Source organism: Bombyx mandarina, chromosome 25 (genome assembly GCF_030267445.1).
Source record: "Bombyx mandarina strain Sakado chromosome 25, ASM3026744v2".
NCBI lineage: Eukaryota > Metazoa > Arthropoda > Insecta > Lepidoptera > Bombycidae > Bombyx > Bombyx mandarina.
This window is the reverse complement of record NC_143231.1, coordinates 1,869,685-1,894,993: the sequence shown is the minus strand read 5'-3', so window position 1 is coordinate 1,894,993 and position 25,309 is coordinate 1,869,685. Positions and strand designations below refer to the sequence as shown.

Here is a 25,309-nt window from a genome sequence, read left to right as displayed (position 1 = left end):
TTTACCCATTTATAGATAAAAATTGATTTCAATAAATAAAACACATTTTCAATCAACATTATATTAATATCTTTCCCTATTTACTATTCATTATGATCACATATTTGTCATTTATATACAATCGATCTACATACAACCAGAGCAATGAATTTGCCGAATGTGAACCAAATTTTTTGATATTGAAATTTGAAATGAATTAACGTGATGATGAACTTTCTTTATAAACTCTAATCAAATGTCCGTGAAATTTATCACATACAAAATTATAAAAACTATTATTTAAGCTTAATTCGAAAATAGCTTTGGTGTGCATAAAAATAATCTTTTTTTGAATATTTGAAATTCTATAAGCGACGGTGACCACTCGCCATCGGGTGTGCCGTGCGCTCGTCTGCCTACAAGGGCTATATTTATTTATTTATTAAGGTTTTAAATCGTAAAGACTGAATAACTTTGTAGCATTATGGTTACTGTAATTGAAAATGATTCAGATGGCAAAACACAACACGCCACTTAATTTGAAAAAAAAAAACAACCAGTATTTTTACATTTTACCGAACCATTTAAGAGAAGCGCCTTATGGTTGTATGGCGGGTGAGCAGACATACTTAATACTTACGGCACTTTATAAAATTACTGAATTGATTTTAACAATGCAATAACACAAAAATACCGTTACAAAAAAAAAAAAAAAACAATTCATATATCAATCAAAAAATCATTCGTGTGAGATGTAATTTTATGATTACAATAAACAAAACAAAAATTATCGCTTTAACAAAAGAATAAGACGCATATTAAACAAACGAATAGAAACTTTATAATTGCAAATCGATTTTCACAGTTTTCTATAGAACAATAAAGAAATGGAGTCAACGATCGGTATTTAAAAATTGTACTAGTGCTGTCTGTTCGACATTTAATCGATGTTTATCGATATTTTATACGAATCGATTATTCGCACGATCTCAACAAAGCATTTACCGTCTATGATGACGAGATATAATTTATGTTTATTTTCATTTTTATTTCCATTAGTGAAAAAATTTTTTTTTGGAACGAAGTTCCTTATCGCGCGTTGTGAAACGGGGCTAGACGGAAAAATTCTTACGAAAAGTTGTCACGACACTTTTTAGATCCGTCATCCTGACCAATCAACGTGTAGGCGCTTATCGCGTGACATTGCTCGTATCCGATTGGTCCGCGTAATGAGTACAGTTTCTCGAGATAGCGTTTCAACAATAGTAATTTAGTTCATAGTATTGTTTTTTTCTTCTTCATAATGCCGTAATTTATTATTATAACTTAAAAAAAAAATTACAATTCCTTCACTAATTAATCGAAAGGAATTTCGTTCCATCCGGGTGTCCCTTGACACCTCTGAATTTTATTTATTACCATTAGGTAAATAAAAACTAATGAAATAAAGTTTGTGGTGTATTAAAGATTGGTAGTATAATCGAACACAATTTTCATGACGATATCACTGATCGAATCGATTTAATTCGCGGCCTGCTGCTGCTGCTGTTGCTGCTGTGGTCTCCTCATGTACATGACCACTCCCAGCATCCCGAGCAGTGTGGTGATCACGTACAGGTCCCAGTTGTAGAGGAGAGCGGACTCGTCTCCGGTTATGAAGATCATCGCGAGTGGACTCTGTAATATGTACTGTGAGATTACTTCGATTTGAGAATGTGCTGAATCAATCAATCGCTTAGAGTTTGTATTTCATTTTATTGTTAACTAGCGACCCGTCCTCGCTTCGCTTCGGATACTGTAATTTATTATTGATTTCTCCACTATTTAATGGATGTTATTATACATATAAACCTTCCTCTTCAATCACTTTATCTATTAAAAAAAAACGCATCAAAATCCGTTGCGTAGTTTTAAAGATTTAAGCATACATAGAGATATAGGAACAGAGAAAGCGACTTTGTTTTATACTATGTAGTGATCAATATGGAGGTATAAAGAAAGAGCTCTAAGAGTGTTCTTTTTTTTATCATTCAAGGTTTACTGGTGGCCTTTCCAGTTTCACCAGGACAGATGGGAGAGCAAAGGCTCAGCCAGAAGGGGTGGGATTAGTTAACAGCCGTCCGAGCGCATCCGAAGGAGACCTAACGACTCAAGAGCAGCTGCTTCGCGGATGAATCTACTATTGGATCGGAATCGCGACCCGCTGAGAAGATCCGGCGAGAAACTCAGTGGGCTGATGCATGGGTTAGGTTGCACGTCGAACTCTTTGTCGGACTTTTTGGCGGGGTGAAGTTGTGTGATTTGTTTTATTTTGTCTATTTAGTGTTTCTTCAGGTTTAAATGTGTAATAACGGTGGTTTATTTACTGTTTAATATCTGTGAAAGTGCACAAATGTGGGAAAATGAAGCAAAGCCGCTGGACGTAACTTCTCGTGATCCTCTAAAAAATCCATTGAAAAAATCTCAGTAAATGACCACCATTTTACTAAGATATTTCATCCCATATCATCTCATCTCATTTCATTTTATTTCATCCCAGTTGATTAATGTCTCAATTGATCATCTTCATTTCATTTCACTTCATATTATCATTTTTCATAAAAATATGAATATAAATTAAAATAAGACATGACTTAAAGGTCTTAGTTACCAGGTCATAAAATCCCTTAAAAAAAAGAACTCTTTGTCGAGTTCGACGAGTACGGTTACCGGCGTCCCTAAGCCGGCTCCTAGTGTTAGAGCTGAAGGCGTCTAATGCAAAGGTTATTGGATCTGATGGATCCGTAAGGGCATGTTCTCTAAGAGTGTCTGCTGTATGGGTGCGGTGGCGGGACATACGTACAGCGGCGAGGTCCTGCAGCGCGAGGCGCGTGTGCAGGGCGGCGAGGGCGAGGGCGGCGGGGAGGCGGGCGTCGGGCGCGGTGTCGGCGGCGAGGTCGTAGCACCGCTTGGCGAGGTGCGCGTCCTTGGCTAGTCCCAGGCCGCGCTCGTGCATGTAGCCCAGGTTGAAGGTAGCCTGCGCGTTGTGCAGCTGCTCTGATGCTATCCTGCATTTAAACATACAACAGTCAAATAAACCCCAGTAAATTTCTCCTGCATAGCTTTAATAAAGGCAGCAGTGCGGGAGGATTAGGTGAGCTAAATCATCGAAGAGTTCAATGAGCGGCCATGAGCACAGGGAGAGTGCCGTGAAAGAAATACCTTGTACTAGAAGCCCACTGACTCCCTTTAGAGTACTCACTGTGGGTTGTATTTGCTGAACACTGGTAACCACGTTGCCTGTATATTCCGTCTCTTATATTTTTGTAGAGTCAAAATTTTTACACTGTAAAATTGTCCTTAAAACAAGTCATTGTACGCACTATATGCATTGAAAAAATCGGTTGTTTTTTTTTATATTTTATGACGTTGTAACGAGCCCTTTTAGACTTATATTTTCTTCTTACATTGTTATCACCATCATTCTCCTGCCCTTCTCCCAGTCACCTGGGGTCGGCGCAACATGATTTCTCCTTCCATACTCCTCTATCATCTACCATTTCTTCGCTCACTCCTCTCTTACACATATCGTCTTTATTATTACATTGTTAATCATATGAAAATTTATATGAAGCGAAATGAGATGAAATGGCTTAAATTGAGACAATAATCAATTGGGATGAAATTAAATGAAACAAGTTGAGGTATGAGATGATGGGATATAACTCTGTAAAATGATGGTTTACTGAGAACCCGACATGCTTCATCCAGCGGCTTCCCATATTTGCTAAATAGTTGCTAAATAGTTACTGAACTACCTTTAAAATTACACATAAATGTAAAGAAAGACAAAGTTGACACATTAAAACGCACAACTTCGGTTCTCCTAGCGTTCCCGCCAAAAACAATTCACACAACTTCGCTCCTCCTAGCGTTCCCGCCAAAAACAATTCACACAACTTCGCTCCTCCTAGCGTTCCCGCCAAAAACAATTCACACAACTTCGCTCCTTCTAGCGTTCCAGTCAAAAAAGTCCAGTTGATTGGATTTTATTGCACAGGTCACGTATTTGTTGTCCATTGCTCTTCGCTTCTATCTTTTTACTGTCCATTGCTGAACCCATAACTTTTCGGTAGCTTTTCGAATCGACCGCTTAAAACATTACGATTACATTACGATCGATTAGCACAATTCCTAGCTTGTTTCTATAATGTCAAGCCGTCTGTGTAAACAATGTAAAAGGACAATGCCCAAAAGTGGGCCAATTTTATGTCAAAACTATTTGTACTTGAAAAACTATGCCTTATTTTTTCACGTTGTTTAGTTTATGTAACAACATTTCTTTCAACCTGGCATTGTTTTACAAAAAAAAAATTACATAATTGATAACATCCCAAAACTGAGTGCCATAGTTTTTAAACTCACCAATAGGCAAAGGGATTAGCCCATAAAGCCTTATAGTAAACCTTTAAGCTGCCAAACGAAAGAGTTGTCTGTGACTTGAACAACAAATAAAAAAAATATAGCTAATAGGTTATAATTCACAGACTTTTTAGTTTATTTTTGTTCAATTCAATATTTATATATTGTAATAATAATTATTACTTAAAACCATGAATTGTTTAATATTTTTAGATATTATTGATTCCATTAGTAAAAATCTCAATGGCCTACCATTATTCTATTCTTATTATATATGATCAGAGAGTTTTGGCAGCAACCCGAGTGAAGCGTCACTTGAAGTTTTATTTTAATGTTTTTTTAATAGTTTATTGTGATGTATAATATATAAATTGGGTGTTGTTTTGTGTATTAAACGTTGTTGTTCACGATTATTGAGGCATTGGAATAAAACTGTGGCTAACATAGCAGTGACTGTTTTTTTTTTTCAAGATAGAAGGTCTGCGGAAATTCACGCTCACTCAATGTGCTATTCATCGAGTTGACGTCAAAACTCCCAAAAAGCAATAAAAAGAGATACACCAGATTTTATCGAAAAAAAAAACTACGACAGACTAGGCTGTATAGGCTACGCTCTTTGCCTGCTTATTGAGGAATTTAAAAACAATAACAACAATATCGTTGTCGGCTTCCGGATTTTCATTTCATTTTATTATTAATATGAGGATATAATAATAATAAAATGTACGTAAGGGCTTATTTCTAGCAACATTAACCACAATTAACTTATTTAATACTGTAAATAATGATAAGAGCGATTATTGATTTCGAAGAAAACAATTAACAACTTAATTTTAGCTGCAGAAAAAAACAGATTTCTCTTAAACCTGGGTGAGAATATAAAAATCGTTTTCTGAATATGAAACGATATTTCTTCGTCTATCAAATTAAGTTAAAACCTTCATGACCCGACAACTTTTTTTAGGGGCCCAAACGCTCTAAGAAAATGGGCATTGTCCTTTGGTATTTTTCCCCTATCATCTCGACCAGGAAGGATTTTTTAAGCTATTGCATAGCTTCTATCGCGGGCCTTGAGCGCGGCGACTGAATCAAGAAATTCCATAACGAAAATAACCTGACACCCCCACTACGCCTACTATGTAGCTCGCGTTCAACACATTCGCACGTTGCGCTGGTGTAGTGTTTGTGAATAAGCGCGCGGCGTGACGTCACACTGCATGAATATCATGAAAAGTCTGCCCATCTCTCTCTCACGCGGTCTAGTTTATGAGTGTGAAGGGTTAATGTTTTGCTTTTATTAATGTTTATAAATATAGCGTGGTCTTATTTTTATTATTGTTTTAATATTAAATTATTATTGTCTAATTGTAATTGCATAAGTTGATAGAAAATGCTTTGCAATAGCTTTACCGCGGCAGTCCCCGAGTGCCACACGTCTTTTATTTATTCACTCACTCATTGGCAGCACCGGGGGTCGATTTTAATTAAACACGCACGATTGACAGTCTCGTCTCCTGGCGGATGAAAGGCGATTGCATGCAGCAGAGATGCGAATGTTGCGGTGGATGTGTGGAGTAACGAGAATGGATAGAATACGGAATGAATACGTTAGAGGAAGTCTGAAAGTGGCACCTGTGACAGAGAAGTAGAGAAGTGCGCGTTTAGCATGGTATGGGCATCTGATGAGATGAAATGAAAATGAGGTTGGTAAGAGAGTGCTAACTATGAATGTGAAAGGATATAGACGAAGAGGTAGACCTAAGAAGAAATGGGTGGATTGCGTGAAAGACGATATGTGTAAGAGAGGAGTGAGCTAGGAAATGGTATATGGTAGAGGAGTATGGAAGGAGAAAACATGTTGCGACGATCCCAGGTGATTGGGAGAAGTGCATGAGAATGATGATACATGCCCCGGTCCACTGAGGATTTTTTTTTATTGCTTAGATTAGTGGACGAGCTCATAGCCCACTTGGTGTTAGGTGATTACTGGAGCCCATAGACATCTACAACGTAAATGCGCCACCCGCCTTGAGATATAAGTTCTAAGGTCTCAGTATAGTTACAACGGCTGCCCCACCCTTCAAACCGATACGAATTACTGCTTCACGGCAGAAATAGGCAAAGCGGTGGTACCTACCCGCGCGGACTCACAAGAGGTCCTACCACCAGTACAGATTTTATGTTGTTCCCCAACCCTCAGACGGATTGTGTACACTTACCTGTAATGATGAGCGGCCGCCTCCAGATCCTGTGGGGTCCCGAGCCCGTAGTAATGGTAGTCCCCGAGCTTGACCCTGGCGGCGCTGCAGCCCTGCGTGGCGGCGCGGCCCCACAGCTGCAGCGCGCGGACGTGGCGCTCCGCCTCCGGGAACAGCCGGACGTCGCCTGGGTTTACACATTTGAACACATTTATTTAAATAATACGTTAATATTGTGTACAGTGTTCTGTTTCCTTCGTTTGCCACTAGGGGCGCTGTTCCAATTTCAACTACAAAAGTCCTTCTTCAAACGAGGCTTGTGGAAAGTACTTAACGGTAGGCAGCGGCTTGGCTCTGCCCCTGGTATTGCCGAAGTCTATGGGCGACGGTAACCATTCAGCATTAGGTGGGCCGTATTCTCGTCAGCCTGCAAGGGAAATAATAAAAAAAAACTATCAGTGGGTCGGAATCACAAAAGGGTTTTTTTTCCTACTTATGCTGATAGCCTTGACTGGCTACATTAGAGTTACCCTAACGTGTAAGTAACTGAGCTCTCGGTTTTGCTGAATCTATCACCGGATCGGATACGCGACCCACTGAGAAGATTCGGCGAGAAATTCGGTGGTCCACAAAGGGTGGCGAGAAGACAAAGCGCGTGTGCAGAGTGTAGAGTGCGTGTGCAGAGTGCATGTGCTAAGTACGTGTGCAGAGTGCGGGTGTCGAGTGCGCGTGCAGAGTGCCTGTGCCATGTGTGCGTGTGTGCGCGTGTCGAGTGCCGAGTGCGGGTGCAGAGTGCGCGTGTAGAGTGAATGTGCCAAGTGCATGTGCCATGTATGTGTGTAAATGGCAGAGTGCCTGTGCCATGTGTGCGTGTGTGCGCGTGTCGAGTGCCGAGTGCCGAGTGCGGGTGCAGAGTGCGCGTGTAGAGTGCGAGTGCTGTGTGCGATACCGTTGTCGAGCAGGTAGGCGGCGTTGGTCTGCGCGACCTCGTAGCCCCGCTCGGCCAGCGCGGCGTACTGCAGGAAGGCGCGGTGCGGGGAGTGCGCGCGCCACGCTCCGTGCGCCGCCTGCAGCCGCGCGCCCCACCGCCCGCGCTCGCACACGCTCTTCAGCAGCTGCACGGGACGACCACACCGACAATTTATTTATTTAATATATTACACACACACCGCTGTTAGAAGAAACACGACAATAAGGATACAGAGTACAAGAGCACTACTTATTTCATGCTGAACTCTCTTCTAGTAGGCCCGCAAAAGGAAAGAAGAATTAGGAACACAAACCTAGTGCATACAGTAAACATTACATATAATAATAATAATAATATATAAATATTACAGGATACAAAACAATATATATATACAAACATAATATATATACACACATACAAATATATATACTTTTATTTAATATAGTAAGGATAAATAGTGTTCTTTAACAGATTTCTTGAACGCTGCTATAGTTTTGCACGCTCGTATGCCTGGAGGGAGGGAAATCCAAAGTATAACTGCTTGTACAGAACATTATTTTGCGTAAGCATGTGTTATATGAACAGGGCATTTGAGGAGAGTTTTAATGTGTGTTCTACAAGGAGCAAGGGAGGGACGGGCATAGGTAAAGCGTTCACGTAAATATTGTGGGTAGTTAGGATTATGTAGGATATTCAATATTCAATAATACAATATTCAATAAATAAATACATTAGCGCTATGTTTCCCGAGCGCTATGGCAAGACGTTCTTCAAACGAGACTTGTGATAACACACTTAAGACGTAACGTGAATCCACACGTGTAGGTACCGCCATCCTGCCTAGTTCTGCCGTGAAGTAGTAATGCGTTTCGGTTTGAAGGCCGGGGCGGGGAAGCCGTTGTAACTATACTGAGACCTTAGAACTCATATCTCAGGATAGGTGACGGCATTTACGTTTTAGATGTCTATGAACTTCGGTAACCATTAAACATCAAGTGGGCCGTGAGCTCATCACGTATCTAAGCATATTTTTTTTATTCAGCACAATCCGACTCACAATTTTAACGTTTTCTTAAATAACTTTGAAACAGACTTTGAATTACATAAGCATCAAACGTGAATAAAGAAGATTGAATGCATAACACAGTGATTCCCAACCTTATGTGTGGGGGCGCGTTTCTAACGTTTTCAAAATTTAACAGCACACAAAGAAAAAAATTAATTTAAAATTGTTTAATAATATAATATATTATTATGGTATTTATTACGTAATTTTGAATGTATTAGAAAATAACATAATATGTACTACCTACATAATAAAAAAACATGTGTGCAATTCATACGTGGTAGAAGTGAAATCTTCAAAAATTAAAATACAATTATCCTAAATGTCTAAGTATATGTAAAATTCTGTCATTAGTAAATAATTGTAAATCATCTTTTATAGTATGAGGTAGCGCCCTCTGTGAATTGATATTTTAACTTCACGTCTAATGTGTTCTATCTCATTCTCTCGCCGGCTGAATTCTATACATTTATGTGTTTGTGTCTCTATGGACTTATTTTTTCGTTTCATCGAGTTTGAAATCACAACGATTCTAAAGAAGTTTCACTTCAATAAGAATGAGGAATATACTATAAATAAATAAGCCATTTATTTCTTGCTTTTACAAAGTTTAAAAAATATATATAAATGTATGTATGTATTCATATTCAGTATGCCAAATAAAAGAATTTTGTAATTAAACAGTTTTTCTACATTTTAGTTAGCAAGAACCCCGGATTGGGTAAAGGCCTCCTCCAAAGGTTGATGATTTTGTTTGGAATTTGTGCTCGTTTGGGATTGTGATTTTTTGGGGGGTTGTGGTCATAATCCTCCACGGTGACCAACCGGTTTGGGGTATAAATATACTATACATTTCGAAAATTTGGCGTCGCTTTAGTGCCGTAACGCAGAGGTTGAGAATCACTGGCCGGGCGGCACGCGGCGGATATTGAGCGCGGTTACCTCTACGGCCGTGGTGCAGGACTTGAGCACGCCGAGCCCGTGAGCGTGCATGAGCGCGAGCTGGTGCAGCGCCAGCACGTGGCCGGACTGCGACGCGTGCGAGAAGTACTTGTTGGCCTGCTTGAAGTCGCGCCGCACGCCGATGCCCCCTGCGCACACCGACACGTCACGCACCCAACACACGACCCGCCATCTTGGGGCCACTTACCGACTACCGCGTCGGGTGCTCGTTTGCTTTCATACGTAATTCGATAACAATTCGGCAAATTAATTTACTGGGTACCACTACCACGGTTCGGTTTGAAGGGCGGGGCAGCCGTTGTACTGTTAAAGTTTCGAGGTGGGTGGCGGCATTTACATGGTAGGTGTCTATAAGCTCCGGTAACCATTTAACACCAGTTGGGCCGTGAGCTCGCCCACCCATCTAAGCAATAAATTAAAAATCATATTAACATTTGTTAATATAGTAGCCTTAGTTTAGTCTGTGTCGTGGCACAACAAACAGGTGGACTTTTTGGCGGGAACGCGAGGAGTGAAGTTGTGTGATTTGTTTTATTTTGTCTCTTTAGTGTTTCTTCAGGTTTAAATGTGTAATAACGGTGGTTTATTAACTGTATAGTATCTGTGAAAGTGCACAAATGTGGGAAAATGAAACGAAGCCGCTGAACGTAACTTCTCGGGATCCTCCAAAAAGTCCACTGAAAAAGTCTCAGTAAATATGACCACCATTTTACTGAGATTATATTTCATCCTATACCATCTCATCTCATTTCATTTAATTTCATAAAAATAAGAATATAAATTAAAATAAGACATGACCTAAAGGTCTTAGTTACCAGGTCATAAAATCCCTTAAAAAAAACAAACAGGTCCCAAACTGTCGTGTCTTTAATCATTATCATCCTACATAATACACACGCTCTATATATTATAAGCACAAACTCAACTATAGTCGGATTTTTTATTAGACGAAGTAAACTGACGTTTACTGTGTTGTCAGTTTTTGATGAAATAAAAATAGTGTTGTGACAAAGTGAACGATTGAAAAAACTCCTGAATTAATGAAATTGCCTCGATTGTCTAGTGAATAGTTAGTGTGCCGAACTGCCGATATCGGGCACGGGGTTCGAATTTTAGCCGTGCTTTGTACATACCAACGAGTTTTCGACGAAACATTATGTTCCTATGGTATCTACCTGTACTGAATACCGAGTGTTTTAAACATTAAGAAAAACATTGCGAGGAAGCTTGTAAGACTGTCCTATTTCCAATGCATCATATAGTTGAAACTATAGATGTATAAAATATAACAATTATAGGTACATAGGTAATGAAAATAAAAAAAACTGATTGTAGTCCCATACTACTAGTAACATATTATTATATTGGATCACTTTAATACAATTTTATTGTAAAATATAAATAATATTCTTTTATAGTTTGAAATTAATGAGTAACTCTTCACACTCATTGTTCATTTATGTGATTGAACGAGAACTGAACGCATCACTATTACTTTAAATATAGCAACATTATTTCACAAAGTGACATTAGCTACTGTCAGCTGGCTTCGTCTAATTAAAAATCCGACTATAGTCGTGACTCCGACGTGATATATTGCTTGACGGTTTGTAAGTAAACAAAGTAATAATGAATTAAACAGACCGAAGTACATGAAGCCCAGATGGAACTGCCCCTCGACCCAGCCCTGGTTGGCGGCCATCGTGAAGTACTTGAACGCGGCCGTCGTGTCCTTGGGAACGCCGCGGCCCTGGACAAATATATGTATCTATATTTGTATTTGTTTAGTGATTATTACAAAATATTTATAGCCATATACTCTACTGATGTATAAGAATTAAAAAAAACCTATGTGCTTTAAACCACACGACTGAAGTAAAACGTCTTTAGCATCACCTCTATATGTATATATGAGTCGTCTATTATCAAAGGTGGCAATCTGTGCATTTGGACAAAAAAATGTTATTGATATGTCAATACAGATTGATTTGAATATAATCGTCTCCTTCAAAGAATACGGTTCAAAACCTGCATTAAATAAAGGTTAATACTTAACCTGTCATTTATCTAAGATGTCGTTCAGAAGAGTTTTGTGACTGCCAATGGAATACAAAGTCAATAATTCGTTTTTCTGATTTACCAATAATTGTCCAAAAGTCAGATTGCCGGCTTTGATAATAGTCGACTCATATTAAGGGATGAAAGGCTATTTGGTTTATACGACGTTTCGCTTCATACGCGACATTTATCTTTGTAATTAAAAGTTCGTTTATTTGGAATTAACACCAACAGTTGGGCGTTTTTTTTAAATTGAATTTTAATTAAGTTTACTTCATTAAAATTGCTAACGAACTTTTTTTTTATGATATTTTTTCCAATTTTTAAGCTTTAATTGGCTCTCCTGTGTGCGAAATGTCGCTTAAACCAAATAGCCTTTCACCACTCGAATATTCGTATATGATTATTACAAAATACTTAAAGCCATATATTATATATATTCAATTAATGTAGAATTATAATAAATTCATTTATAAATAAATAAACATTAAAAGACTTGAAGATTGGTTGGGCAAATTGATGTCGAAAAAAAAAATTTATAGCATAGCAAGCAATTAAAAAAAAAATGCGTCGTCACCTCACTACTAAATCACACTATCACATTCATAACTAATGACATGAGTTGATGAAGGGGTTAAGTACAATTTTTAAGATTTTTGACTTTTTACATTGAATGAACGTGTTATGTAACCTATAAACCATATAAAGGCTATTTTTAGAAATTACATGTGATGAAGGAGTTGTGTACGAAGAAAAAATATTATCAGGTCGAATGAAAGTGACATGGGCGCTTAACGTATTCTTTGATTTCAAATAATATTCTTATTCTTTTTTTTTATTTCCTTTCTCCATATTGGTAAAGAAATGGAAGTACTATAATTTCAAGTTTAAAATAATAACAATAACAGTCACAAACGCATATAATATCTCAAAAAGAAGTAACAAAAGATTGTTGCACGTTTTCTCAAAATTAATAGATTGTATAAAATACCGTCCACTCGTGTCTTCAATTACCTGCAAATACATCAACCCTAGTCCGCTTTGGCCCACAGGGTTGTTCAATTCAGCCGCCTTCTTGAAGTACTTGAATGCCGTGTCGTTGTCTGCCACTATGCCGTCGCCGCCTTCTAAATAAATCTATTAAACAAAAACAGATTTGTTTTATTTACATAGGATCGATACATAAAATTAAGTTAATTACAAAATGGCGTAACCGAATGGATGAGTGAATGAATGAACGATTGATTGGAAAGAGCGAGTGAGTCATTGGAAACTCGATAAGTAAGAATTTTAATGACACCCACCCGAGTAAGGTATAGTAAATTTATATGAACATTAAAAAAATATACATAATTTATTTTTAATTTATATTGGAAAATAGCTCAAACAGACAACAACGTTATCTGGTAGGGGAGTGCTCCAAAAACGACATAGAGAACGATCGAGACCCTTCTAGAAATTGTGTCGCGCGAGGATCATACTGGAAGGTTCGACTGCGTTCAAGGCCGGATTTAGAGGTCTGGAGGGCTCCGAGCAACAGAGGAGCGGAGGCCCCATGGCCCCCCATTATTTTCAAATAAAATTAACAATTTTTTCAGTAGAGTTTTCCAATAAACAATTTATTGTGATCAACCACGTTGATTCTCTTAGTATTTAACAAACATACATATTAAATATAATCGGAGACATGAATTATCTGAAATTAAATTTTAGTGTTAACGTTAAGTAAAACAGCGAAAACAAGGATATCGAAGGAGGAAAAGATGTTTACTAGTGTTTACTTGTTGGAATTTGAAAGATTTTTTATCCAAAGTCTCTATTGTCCTCGATTGGCCTTCACAAAAGGAAGGCCCCCCCTCCGTTTGTGAAGGCCCCGGTTGCTCTCCCCTAAATTCGACCCTGCCTGGATTCTGAGGTCGTAAGGTGAAGCGTATGTATTTGTGGCAACATCTGGCAAAGTGAACTAATCGTGTGTAACATAATGAATAACTAGGATTACTGGTGGCCCTGAGGCTTTTTCAGTTTCACCAGGACAGATGGGCGAGCAAAGGCTCAGCCAGGAGGGGTAGGATTTGCTAACAGCTGCCCGAGCGCCTTCGAAGGAGACCTAACAACTCAAGAGCAGCTGCTTCGCGGATGAATCTACTACCGGATCGGAATCGTGACCCGCTGAGAAGATCCGACGAAAAACTCAGCGGGCTGATGCATGGGTTAGGTTGCACGGTTACCAGAGTCTCTAAGCCTGCTCCTAGCCCCTTAGCTGTTAGAGCTGAAGGCGTCAATAATGAGTAACTAAAGAATATGGAATGGCATGGCGAATATGAAAATTTCCGGGAATTATTTTGTGATTGTCGCAACATTACGCTAATTAAATAATTGATCTAATATAAAGTCGTTGTCTCCAATAAAATTTACAAAAAAAAAACTATATAAGAAAAAATATATCAACCAAAAATATCTATTATTTTTAATTTTCAGATTTTTTTTAATGTGAGTAGACCAACCTTTCCAAGGAATGCGTGGGCCACAGCATTCCCCGTCTTGGCCGCCTGTTGGAAGTAGTGGTACGCTTTGTTGATGTCCAGGGTCACGCCGCGGCCTCCTTGAAAATGTAACTGCCCCAAACCCACCTGCGATATTATGAGCATAGAAATTATACAGCTTGTATGTTCACTGGCACTCATTACATTTAGAATTAATAATACAGAATATGTACAGATATATAGATTGTTTTTTTTAAGAGGAAATAAAATTACTACACAAATTACACACACACGGTCCAACGGGCAACGGGACGCCCAAGGCTGCCTTTACCGGTACGTGGTCTCCAGTCCAGAACACGTCTGCTCCATCGGCCATCGGTTCTGCGACACATATGTCCGGTCCATTGCCATTTCAGCTTGCTAATCTTTAGGGCTATGTCGGTTACTTTGGTTCTTCGACGGATTTCCTCATTTCTGACTCGATCCATCAAAGGAACTCCGAGCATAGTTTTCCATAGCACGCTGAGCTACTTTGAACTTACGGACCAGACCTACGGTCAATGTCTACGTTTCAGCGCCATATGTCATGACCGGCAGCACGCAAGTGTTGAAGACATTTGTTTTTAGGCATTGCGGGATTTTGCTGAGTTCAAGATATGACAGAGTTTTCCATACGCAGCCCAGCCCAACTGTATGCGCCTATCAGCTTTCTTCTCAAAGTTGGCCCTGCCTAGCTGAATCATTTGGCCTAGATAGGTGTATTCAGACACAACTTCGAGTACCGCGGATTCGACTATTGCCGGTCCAGGAATGATATGGTCGTTGAACATGACCTTAGTTTGTCCAGATTCATTCCCAGACCAACACGTCGTGACGCGGCATTGAGCTCACCCAGCATACAGCTGAGATCCTCCAGCGACTCTGCCATTATAACGATATCGTCTGCAAATCGGAGGTGTGAGAGATACTCGCCATTGACATTGATGCCCAGCTTACTCCAGTCCAGAGTCTTGAAGACATCCTTGAGAGCAGCAGTGAACAGTTTCGACCGATATAACGTCACCCTGTCGCACCCCTCTGTGAAGCTCAATCGGGTTTGTCTGCTGGTTTTGGATCTGGACTGTCATTTTGGCGGCATCTCGGTAAGGATTCCAGAACAGCCCAAGCTTCTTCAGAAGACTTTTTCGTAGTTCACAAACGCGAGACACAGAGGACGATTGTATTCTTCAGTCTTCTGAATAACCTGTCTCAGTGTGTGGATGTGGTCTACCGTACCGGCCTTTGCGAAACCCAGCCTGCTCTGGAGGTTGGAACTCGTCAAGTCTAGAGTCCAAGCGATTTGTAAGGACTCTCGAGAACAGCTTATAAATATGGCTAAGAAGTCAAATATGCCTGTAGTTCTTGAGCAGAGCACGGTCTTCCTTCTTAAAGAAAAGAATGACAGTACCCTTGCTTCCGGTGTAGTCTTTTTAGCTATAGCAATAAAACGCACCATTAATTATAAAGACAAATGTCGCGCATTAAGCGAAATGTCGCTTAAACCAAATAACCTTTCATCCCTTCGATATGAAACTGCTAACCGTAGATAAATTAGTCAAATTGGTACCTGTGCTTGTACATCACCCTTCTCGGCGAGGAGCTGGTAGTACTCGATGAGATCCGTGTCTAGGGCTCCGCCCCCGCCCTCCACCTCGTCGATGAGCCGCGTGCGATGTATGGCCGGGCCTCCGTTCAATGTCATTTTACTTGCCACTACAAGATAAGCAATTACGAACTAAACAATTTAAACATAAACATTGCACTCTGAATCATGACTCTTTGGGAGGCTTAAACGACAAGGGAAAGTTTTCCACCGAGCGGGTGATATTGCTCGGTAGACCGACGGTCTGAATGTTGTTGTTTGGAAATTGTTTAAATGCAAGCTTATCTTGAAAATGTCGTAGTCGACATTTAGGCATCCGTCAAAATATCTTGCGTTGTATGATGGCTACCACCACAACTCAACTTAAAAATTTTGGTAATAACAAACCATGATAATTTTTATTTCAAATTTACAAAATGGCTACACAAAGGCCTTGAAGATTTACACTTCAAAGTTCGGCACGCAAGTTAGCCGTATGGCTCATGACGTCATTAGATAGTAAACAACCAACACTGTTATCCGACATCGAGAGAGAAGAATTTCAATTTTATTGCACTAAATGAGCGGACGAGCCCAGCCCGGCTGGTGTCCAGTGCCAGTGGTCACCGTAGGTCCATAGCTATCACAAAGCCTAGAGCTCATTCGCTTATAAATTGCAGTAAAAAGTAAAACGTGCATGTTGTATGAATGTTATGTATGCTATATGATCATCATGAAAACACAGGAGAATTTCTCCCGATTTTGGATATTTATTCTAATATATAAATCTAGTGATTTTAACGGATGTTCCATTATCACTACTGAACCATGCATGCATTGACTTGGAACTTGGTATCCATGTAGAAAATATCTGTACTTAATGGACAGGCTAATATTTATATGAGTGTTGGACTCCCTAATAACAATGACAATAAATAATAATGTTAATTTTAAATGCCGAGCGAAGCGGGCGAGTACGGCTAGTCTATACTTATTATATTATAATATTATAAAGAGGAAAGATTTGTTTGTTTGTTTGTTTCGAATAGGCTCCGAAACTACTGGACCGATTTGAAAAATTCTTTTTCCATTAGATGCCGACATTGTCCCTGATGAACATAGGCTACTTTTTTTTAATTTTTTTTTATTAATTTTTTTGGTTTCATGTGTTTTTTAATGTTTCCGAAGCGAAGCGAGGGCGGGTCGCTAGTTTTCTTATAAATTTGAAACTGAATCTTTGTTTGTTTTTTTTTGAAGATGTTATGGCCTGATAACGGGACCTTTAAACTAAGACTCATATTTTCTTCTTATATTCTGTTTTAATATGAAAAATCATATGAAGTTTATTAAATTGAGACTTTAATCAATTGGGATGGGTTTTTTTAATGCCCTTGTAGGCAGACGCGCATACGGCCCATCTGATGGTGAGTGGTTACCGTCGCCCATGGACTTCAGCAATGCCAGGGGCAGAGCCAAGCCGCTGCCTACCGCTTAAATGAAACGAGATGAGATAGGACGAAATAAAGTCTCAGTAAAATAGTAGTTATTTACAGGGACTTTTCCCCCTTTAATTTTCCGACATCACAGACACATTCACAGACGCTAAACAATTATTAGACCACCTCTAACATTACATTTTAACATTAAATTAACAAAATAAAACAATTCACACAATTTCGCTCCTCGCATACCGGCCAAAAAGTTCCTGAATCTTTGTTACAATTTCATCATGAGCAACCATTTAACCTTCAACTTTCCTGTTATTACACATTCTGACATTTAGTAACAACACACCAATAAATAGCAAAAATTTTTCTAATGAAATACGTACTCAACAAATGTTCACGATTGACTTCCACGGTGAAGGAATAACATCGTGTAATAAAAATGAAACCCGCAAAATTATAATTTGCGTAATTACTGGTGGTAGGACCTCTTGTGAGTCCGCACGGGTAGGTACCACCGCCCCGCCTATTTCTGCCGTGAAGCAGTAATGCGTTTCGGTTTGAAGGGTGGGGCAGCCGTTGTGACTATACTAAGACCTTAGAACTATATCTCAAGGTGTGTGGCGCATTTACGTTGTAGATGTCTATGGGCTCCAGTAACCACTTAACATCAGGTGGGCTGTGAGCTCGTCCACACAGCTATGCAATAAAAAAAAAAAAAAACTGACAGTTTCATTTTTTTTCTCCACCTTATGTCCTCAGACGAATCACAGGGTTACAGTTGAGGTTATGCACAGTGGATCATTTCCCAATTAAATATAAATTAAACTTAAGCAATCAATCAAATATAATCAAATCTTAGTTATATATTATTTTTTGTTTTGTTTTTAATGCACTGTCTATTGCTCCTATAACTGGTGGTAGGACCTCTTGTGAGTCCGCACGGTAGGTATCACCACCCCGCCTATTTCTGCCGTGAAACAGTAATGCGTTTCGGTTTGAACGGTGGGGCAGCCGTTGTAACTATACTTGAGACCAAGGTGGCTAGCGCATTTACGTTGTAGATGTCTATGGCCTCTGGTAACCACTTAACACCAGGTGGGCTGTGAGCTCGTCCATCCATCTAAGCAATAAAAATAAAAAACTATAATTTAGGTGACATCTGCCATGAACTTTTGTCAGTTTGTCAATATTTTGTATTGATGATCACTTTGTTGGTGCAACTTAATAAATAAATAAGTGGATCGTGTCTTTATCTGCACCATCTCTAACCAACTCCTTTTCACATACCTTTGGCAGCAACCTTCATATAAAGATCCATTGCTTTCGGACACGAGCTCTGCACCGTGTGACCGCTCCAGTATCGATACGCCAGCGCCATCTGTGCGTACGAGCTATCACCTATCGCACCAATAGTGTAATGCACCACGGCTTTTGCCTGCGACACTGGGACTCCGATGCCTGTTGCGTATAAGAAGCCCATGCCCTGAAAAATGGTTACAATGACAATGCAAATCCAACAAAAAAATCGTAGCTTCGAAAAATGGAACCTTGGAACATCTGGGTCTGCGGAGGGACTGAGGGACTACTTCACGCCTGGACAAAGACTTTTCCTTTATTAAGCACAAGTCCGGCCTTGCGTGGAGTACTGCTCTCTTGTCTGGGCCGGGGCTCCCAAATACCAGCTTCCATTTGACTCCATACAGAAGAGGGCCGTTCGGATTGTCGATAATCCCATTCTCACGGATCGTTTGGAACCTCTGGGTCTACGAAGGGACTTCGGATCCCTCTGTATTTTGTACCGTATGTTCCATGGGGAGTACTCTGAGGAATTGTTCGAGATGATACCGGCATCTCGTTTTTACCATCGTACCGCCCGCCACCTCAGTAGAGTTCATCCATACTACCTGGAGCCACTGTGGTCATCCACAGTGCGTTTCCAGAGGTCTTTTTTGCCACGTACCATCCGGCTATGGAACGATCTCCCCTCCACGGTGTTTCCGGAGCGCTATGACATGTCCTTCTTCAAACGAGGCTTGTGGAGGGTATCAAGCGGTAGGTAGCGGCTCAGCTCTGTCCCTAGCATTGCTGAAGTGCTTGGGCGACGATAACCACTCTCCATCAGGTGGGCCGTATGCTCGTCTGCCTACAAGGGCAATAAAAAAAACTTGGCTGTTCGTGCTTCAGTTCCAAGAGTCATGTTTTCCACTTTCACAGCGACAATGATAATGTTACTAATGATGACATATTTTACCCAGAAAAATAAAACAAGTTGGTTTATAAATTAAGGTCACCTTCTCTAGGTCAATTGATTTAATCATCAATGGTAAGACAACTTACCGCATGGGCATCAGCATTCCCTTCGGCTGCCAACTCTTCAAATATGCTCTTAGCTTTTTCGAAATCTATTTCGACCCCCTCCCCATAGAGGTATGACCAGGCTAGCTTGATCTTAGCCGGCACATATCCGACTTCGGCTGCCTGCTTGATCTGAAGGATGGAAGCATCGACATCCAAAGTTCGACGATCTAGTTTTGCTACTGCAGCATCATACAATTCTTTGGCTGTGGAAAAATATTTGTGTAAAATGCTTGGTAAGTAAAACCATACTGACCTAAGGCCGGCCACTCACATGCGCGCAAACATTGCTACATTGTACGAAGGGCCGTCAGACATTCATTCGCAAACTTAGCGGCTGTGCAAATGGGTTCGGTATTCAATTTGCGAACCCGCTTGCGCTTCCTCCTACACTTGCTTATGAATGTCTCACGAATTTCTCCTCTTTTTTAATTCGTCAATAGAACATTGAAGAGAAAAAGAGTTTTTAATTCTTTTCCATGCATCATTAACATCAATTCTGTTTTTATGGGATTTCTTTTGGGGGTCCCATATGGTCGATTCATTTTGCAGGAGTTCAATGAACTCCATCACCTTGGTGTTGTTCCAATCCATGATGAATGTACGCTACACAGTAGACGTCACGATCTATGAAAATGGCGAAACGTCCTTTACTTTCGCAATCGTGGGCGCAACTGGTCACACTAATGTGTGGGAGACTACGCGAAGGTTCGGGGTTCGCGCGCTTTGATGTCCGTTAAAAAACCGACACAGTTTGGAAACCGCGAATGCAGCGAAAACTGTGCATAATCATTTGCAAATGTCGTCCTACACTTGTGAGTTTGCGTATTCGTGCGAATGTGAGTGACCGGTATTAGAAGATGTTTTCTTTTTGCTGTTAGAATGTCAATGTAGAATGTCAAATATGAATACCTTCTTTTAATTCGGGAGTTAATTCTGGTTCTGTCTCCTCTGGTAATGGTGGTAGACTGTTCAGAATATCCTGTGGGTTCTCCTCTAGTGGTTTCTAAATGGAAAAAAACAATAGATATGATGTATCTAGGGTTCTTGAAATTGCAGATTTAATTGAATTCATAATATTTCACAATACTACAGACAGAGATGTGAAATAAGATAGAGAATTTGTTTTACGCTTAAATTAAAAATGTGATAAATGTTTAGTGAATTATAGCTTTTATTTCCTGTTTACTGTTACTGTTTCATTTTACTACGACTTGCAAAGCCACTGTCTTGATCATTCAAACAATTTACTAATATAAATATATAAATACCTCATTTACAGACAGTTCTGCTTTTTGGTTAGGAAGCCAAGTTGGTTCAGAGTGCTTCTTAAGACTTTTCTGTAAGAGCTTTAAAGTATATGCCATTTGTTCTAAGTGTGATTCTGAAAAATAATAATTATTAATTATATTATATGTATACATGTTTCATATCGACGCTTGGAAGGCAAACGTGACTAAGCGACAATGTGTGAACTTTATAGTAGACTAATTTAAAGTTGAAATACCTGAAAACAAAATTTATTTTAATGAATCCAGATGTAGTAGAATCTAGCTAGTAGCTGTAGGATTGAAATGATTTGAAAAGACCTAAAAAAAAATTTTTTTGCGCATCGAATATGGTTATTGCCTATCATTTATGTACAAATCAGTTATTGTCGCTTAGTCACTTTTGCCTTTCAAGCGTCGATATGATAAATTATTTTAGGCCAGGACTGTAGTCTAAAATATAGGAAACCTAATATAGTTATTGCAATTGGTGTGATTTTATTTAGTAAAGTTATTCTTTAGACAGGTACCATTTTTTTAAGTAAACATATACTTACCTACTGCATTTTCACAGTTATGAAATAAAAATGAAACCAAATCTTAGGCAGGCTAGGTCTATTTTCACAGCAAAGCAAATCTGTGCTCTGATGCAAAGAATTAGACAGGCAGTATTGAATAAAGCATTGTTTAATAAAAGACTCATATTGTATGAATATATTTAGAATTAAACTAGTTAAGAACCTTTTAAAGAGGATAGTAAATAAACATTTTTAGATAAAAACAGGTTTCTTATTGAATTTATGCTTTAGACTTTACACGATTTTGGGCTGAGTTCAAGGAAATTCCTCAATTTGGTATTTAAACTATTTCTTTGCCACTTGCTCTCACCATTAGTGTGATATGATTTTATGTGTGATTGTAAAAAATTCTACAGTTATACTTTTATATTTATGGCTGGATTTTACTTGATTAAATATAATTAATATTGAGGTATTGTCATTAAAAATACAATTTATTTATTTAATCTTTATGCTTTTTAAAAAAATGTCTAAGCTCAGTTTTGAGAATAAATCTCTACAAAAATTAAGGTTTTTTATTGACAATTATAAAGGAACAAACAAATCTTTGTTACTTGACGTAAATTAAGAAGACATAATTTGAGGACTGTTTATTTCCAGCAACTCTTAGAACTTCATGTAAGAAACTGGCATCATAACATCTGGTCAATCTGATCAATTGAATTTCTTAAGCAGTAGGTAGAGTAAAATAATTTAATATATACCTATTTAATAAATTTTATGAACTGGATTCATTTAAGATTTGAAGTTTCAGTAATTTATAATGAATATTTCGATAAATTAAACAGTAACTTCCAAACCTTTATTTGTTTCATCTTTTGACGACTGACTCTTCATAGCATCAGCATACTCCTGTAACGTCAGTATCTCTTTATTCATAGCATCAGTCAGTTCTTTGATGTACTCTGAATCGGGTTTCCCTTTCGTTTCTTCAACTTCACTCGAGACATCATCTTCTTCGTTTTTCTCGGAGTCCCTTCGTGATTCGGGTCCAACGGGGTCGGTAGTCGTTAACGAAAAACACAGAACAAGCACTAATAGTTTGTAGCGGTCCATATTTTCGGTTCGAATAAATAATAACAACACTCACAGCACTTACGTGTCCCAAGCACTTGTTTATGTTTTGTTTTAACGTTAACCGGCGAATAAAAGGAAAGTTTCCGTGACCACTTATAGATTTACACGTGTATATTTAAAGTAAAAGGCCAATTAATTTATCAATAATTTACGTGCAAGTCTATTATTCTCAACTCTTCTATAAAATAAATTTATAGGACTGATTTCTATCAACGTCAAATGTAGTAACTGTCAGCAAAAAGTAATTATTATTTATTTCGTATTTGAATTGAATAGGCATAGGGAATTAAGACCATTTTCTTTATTTAGTAGTGTTACTTAAGCTGGCGATAAACATTGCGATTATGTTATTAAATATTAAATTATGAGTGTTAATTTTTGAAGGAAGTTTCGAGTTTTTTTTTTCATGAAGCCTCTCTTTAGTGCCAGCTTATCGTCGAATTTTAAGACAGGTTGTATATAATTAATGAAAGTGGACTCCTATAACCCATTGATCATGATATACGCCGTTTATTATTTGTAAAAATTCACCAGCGAAGGAAAGTGAAACATAATCGATTACTTCGAAAAATCCATTGAAGTCTCAATTAATGAAATCTTCCTTTTTTTTTTTTTAGATTTGATGGATTATTGGTGGTCCGGATGCCTTTCCAGTTTTACCAGGACAGGTGAGCAAGAAAAGGCTCAGCCAGGAAGCGTTGTAGTTTAAAGGAGAGTCTGCTGAATGTTGTGCCAGTCTTCAAATTCTGGTTTAAGGAACTATTTTTACAAAGAAATACGCACATAACCCATGTTCACGATTTACTCTCACGATATACCAATAGCGTTGTCCCGAAAAAAGTAATAATTTGCTTACTATTTTTTGAATAAGACAGGTATCAAGTATTCGGCGCGGCGTATCTGATGGTGAGTAGTCACCGTCAACATACAAATTAGGTTCAAATCTTAATATTAAATTAATCTACTTTTCTATATCAACTTTTTACCTGGTGTTAAGTGGTTACTGGAGCCCATAGACATCTACAACGTAAATGCACCACCCACCTTGAGATATAAGTTCTAAGATCTCAGTATAGTTACAACGGCTGCCCCGCCCTTCAAACCGAAACGCATTACTGCTTCACGGCAGACATATGGTGGTACTTACCCGCGCGGACTCACAAGAAGTCTTACCACCAGTACAAGTAACATATTATAATATATGCTGATTACTGATACTTTTTGGAAATTTTTTATGGGAATGCGAGCTATCAGGCTCTGTTGCTTTACATAATGCGCTTATTTCTTGTTAATAATTAAGAAGATTGAACTCACAGTCTACCGTTACAATGTTATATTCAATAATTTACAATTACAAAATCATTATAAAAAATTATTATATTATAACAAATTAATGAGAATTTGTGGTGAATGGTTTTTCACAGCACTAGCAACGGAAGACATCCCTAAGAAAAAAGGACAGGCTGTCAGACGGAGAGATAAACTTCATGATAAAATTGCGTTTTATGTTTTAAAGGGTTGAAAGATATAAAAACCAGTTGATTATCAATGCATATGAGTTTAGGGTGGGTGTGGAATAAATAAGTGTTTCTTAAACTGAAGTTTGAGTTCAATCCGCAACGACGACAGATGGCCGCATATTTCCTAAAAAATTACTTCATTTTATAAATACATATATTAAAAATAGTATTGAAGCAATTTAATATTAAAATGAAGTGAGAGTGGAGTTTTAATCAAAATTTAAACAAGACCTGACCTAAAGGTCTTAGTTACCAGGTTATAAGCTACCTTAAAAAAAAAGATTTATATGAAAAATCTTGAAATAAATGTCAACAATCAACATGTCAATTATTCTCAATTGTCAAATAACTCAACAACTGCAATATACATAGACTTATATAGTAGGGACACGACATATTGTTCTATACGTACAATTGCTTATATAAATAGCACCCATTTTGAAGGCACACTCATAAACATATATCTATCTCGTTCTTACTCAGTACTTTAACTCGCAGGAAAACAATATAACAGTATTTCAGTGCGTACATAAAATGAAACATGAATATACGTAAATGTCTCCGTCTCCGTCTAATGAGGCCGAAAATCCGCCATGTTTAGCGCGCCAAATGTCATTGTCACGTCAGTTCGGCCGTCTGTTTTGGGTTGTACATTATTTATTGACTTTGATATCGATTTAATATGATTGCTTATATAAAATTTCTAGTTTTATCATGCTTAAAACATACAAAAATAATAATTAAAACATATTTTATAGGATCTCAAGAAAGTCGATGCCCCAAAACTATTATCTATATATATATATTTAAATTCATTATGGAGCCCTCATCCGAAAAATCGGACACCATTTTTCGGTCGGAATCTATTAATCATGACACTAATCATAAATACCTCTTTAAAATATGTCATCAAAACATATTTAGACATTCTGTTTAGATATTTCGGGAAAAAGGCTACCGACAAAATCTCTTCGGAACTATTTAAATAAAATAGTTTTATTCCGCAGTGAGTAAAACACTATTGTAAATTCGTTAAATATTTAATAATTAAGTGATTTTAGAGAGGAAGTCACAAGGAATGACGTTTGTAATTTCATTAACGAATAAATGTTCTGTAGGTGTTTTTTTTTATCAGGTGGTCCCTTGATAAGTTTAAAATTTGAATCACTTTCAAGTGAGAATGATTCAAATGGTGCAGTGCACCTTCCTTGAGGTGCACTGCGGTAGTCTGTTACGGACTTTAGAGTCAGCAAAACAATTAAAATAGATTGTAATAGTCTAAGAAAAACACGTACTCAAAATGCGATAACATTCAGCATGCTAG

General features: G+C 38.3%; 1 protein-coding gene across 2 annotated transcripts; it reads right to left on the bottom strand.

The window, feature by feature from the left end:
* Positions 1-45: 45 nt before the first annotated feature.
* Hrd3 (HMG-coA reductase degradation 3) lies at positions 46-22,695 on the bottom strand. Of its 2 annotated transcripts, none has more exons than XM_028185399.2 (14): positions 22,189-22,695; positions 20,814-20,926; positions 20,455-20,548; positions 19,525-19,748; positions 18,475-18,670; positions 15,725-15,870; positions 14,140-14,265; positions 12,650-12,772; positions 11,222-11,327; positions 9,557-9,705; positions 7,528-7,693; positions 6,600-6,765; positions 2,822-3,026; positions 46-1,668 (listed from the first exon to the last, which is right to left on the bottom strand). In XM_028185399.2, the coding sequence occupies exons 1-14, from the start codon at positions 22,442-22,444 to the stop codon at positions 1,501-1,503; spliced, it is 2,238 nt and encodes a 745-aa protein (XP_028041200.2). In that variant the 5' UTR covers positions 22,445-22,695; the 3' UTR covers positions 46-1,500. The 2 variants fall into 2 exon arrangements, with proteins under 2 accessions (XP_028041200.2, XP_028041201.2); XM_028185400.2 differs by having other exon boundaries at positions 46-1,656.
* Positions 22,696-25,309: the final 2,614 nt, after the last annotated feature.

Excerpts from the sequence above, each read along its gene's own strand:
- Hrd3 (XM_028185399.2), bottom strand. The coding sequence starts at position 22,444 with ATGGACCGCTACAAACTATTAGTGCTTGTTCTGTGTTTTTCGTTAACG. Across the intron at positions 20,549-20,813 it reads CAGAACTGTCTGTAAATGAG|AAACCACTAGAGGAGAACCC; the intron begins GTATTTATATAT and ends TTTTCCATTTAG. Across the intron at positions 15,871-18,474 it reads TATGAAGGTTGCTGCCAAAG|TGGCAAGTAAAATGACATTG; the intron begins GTATGTGAAAAG and ends CTTATCTTGTAG.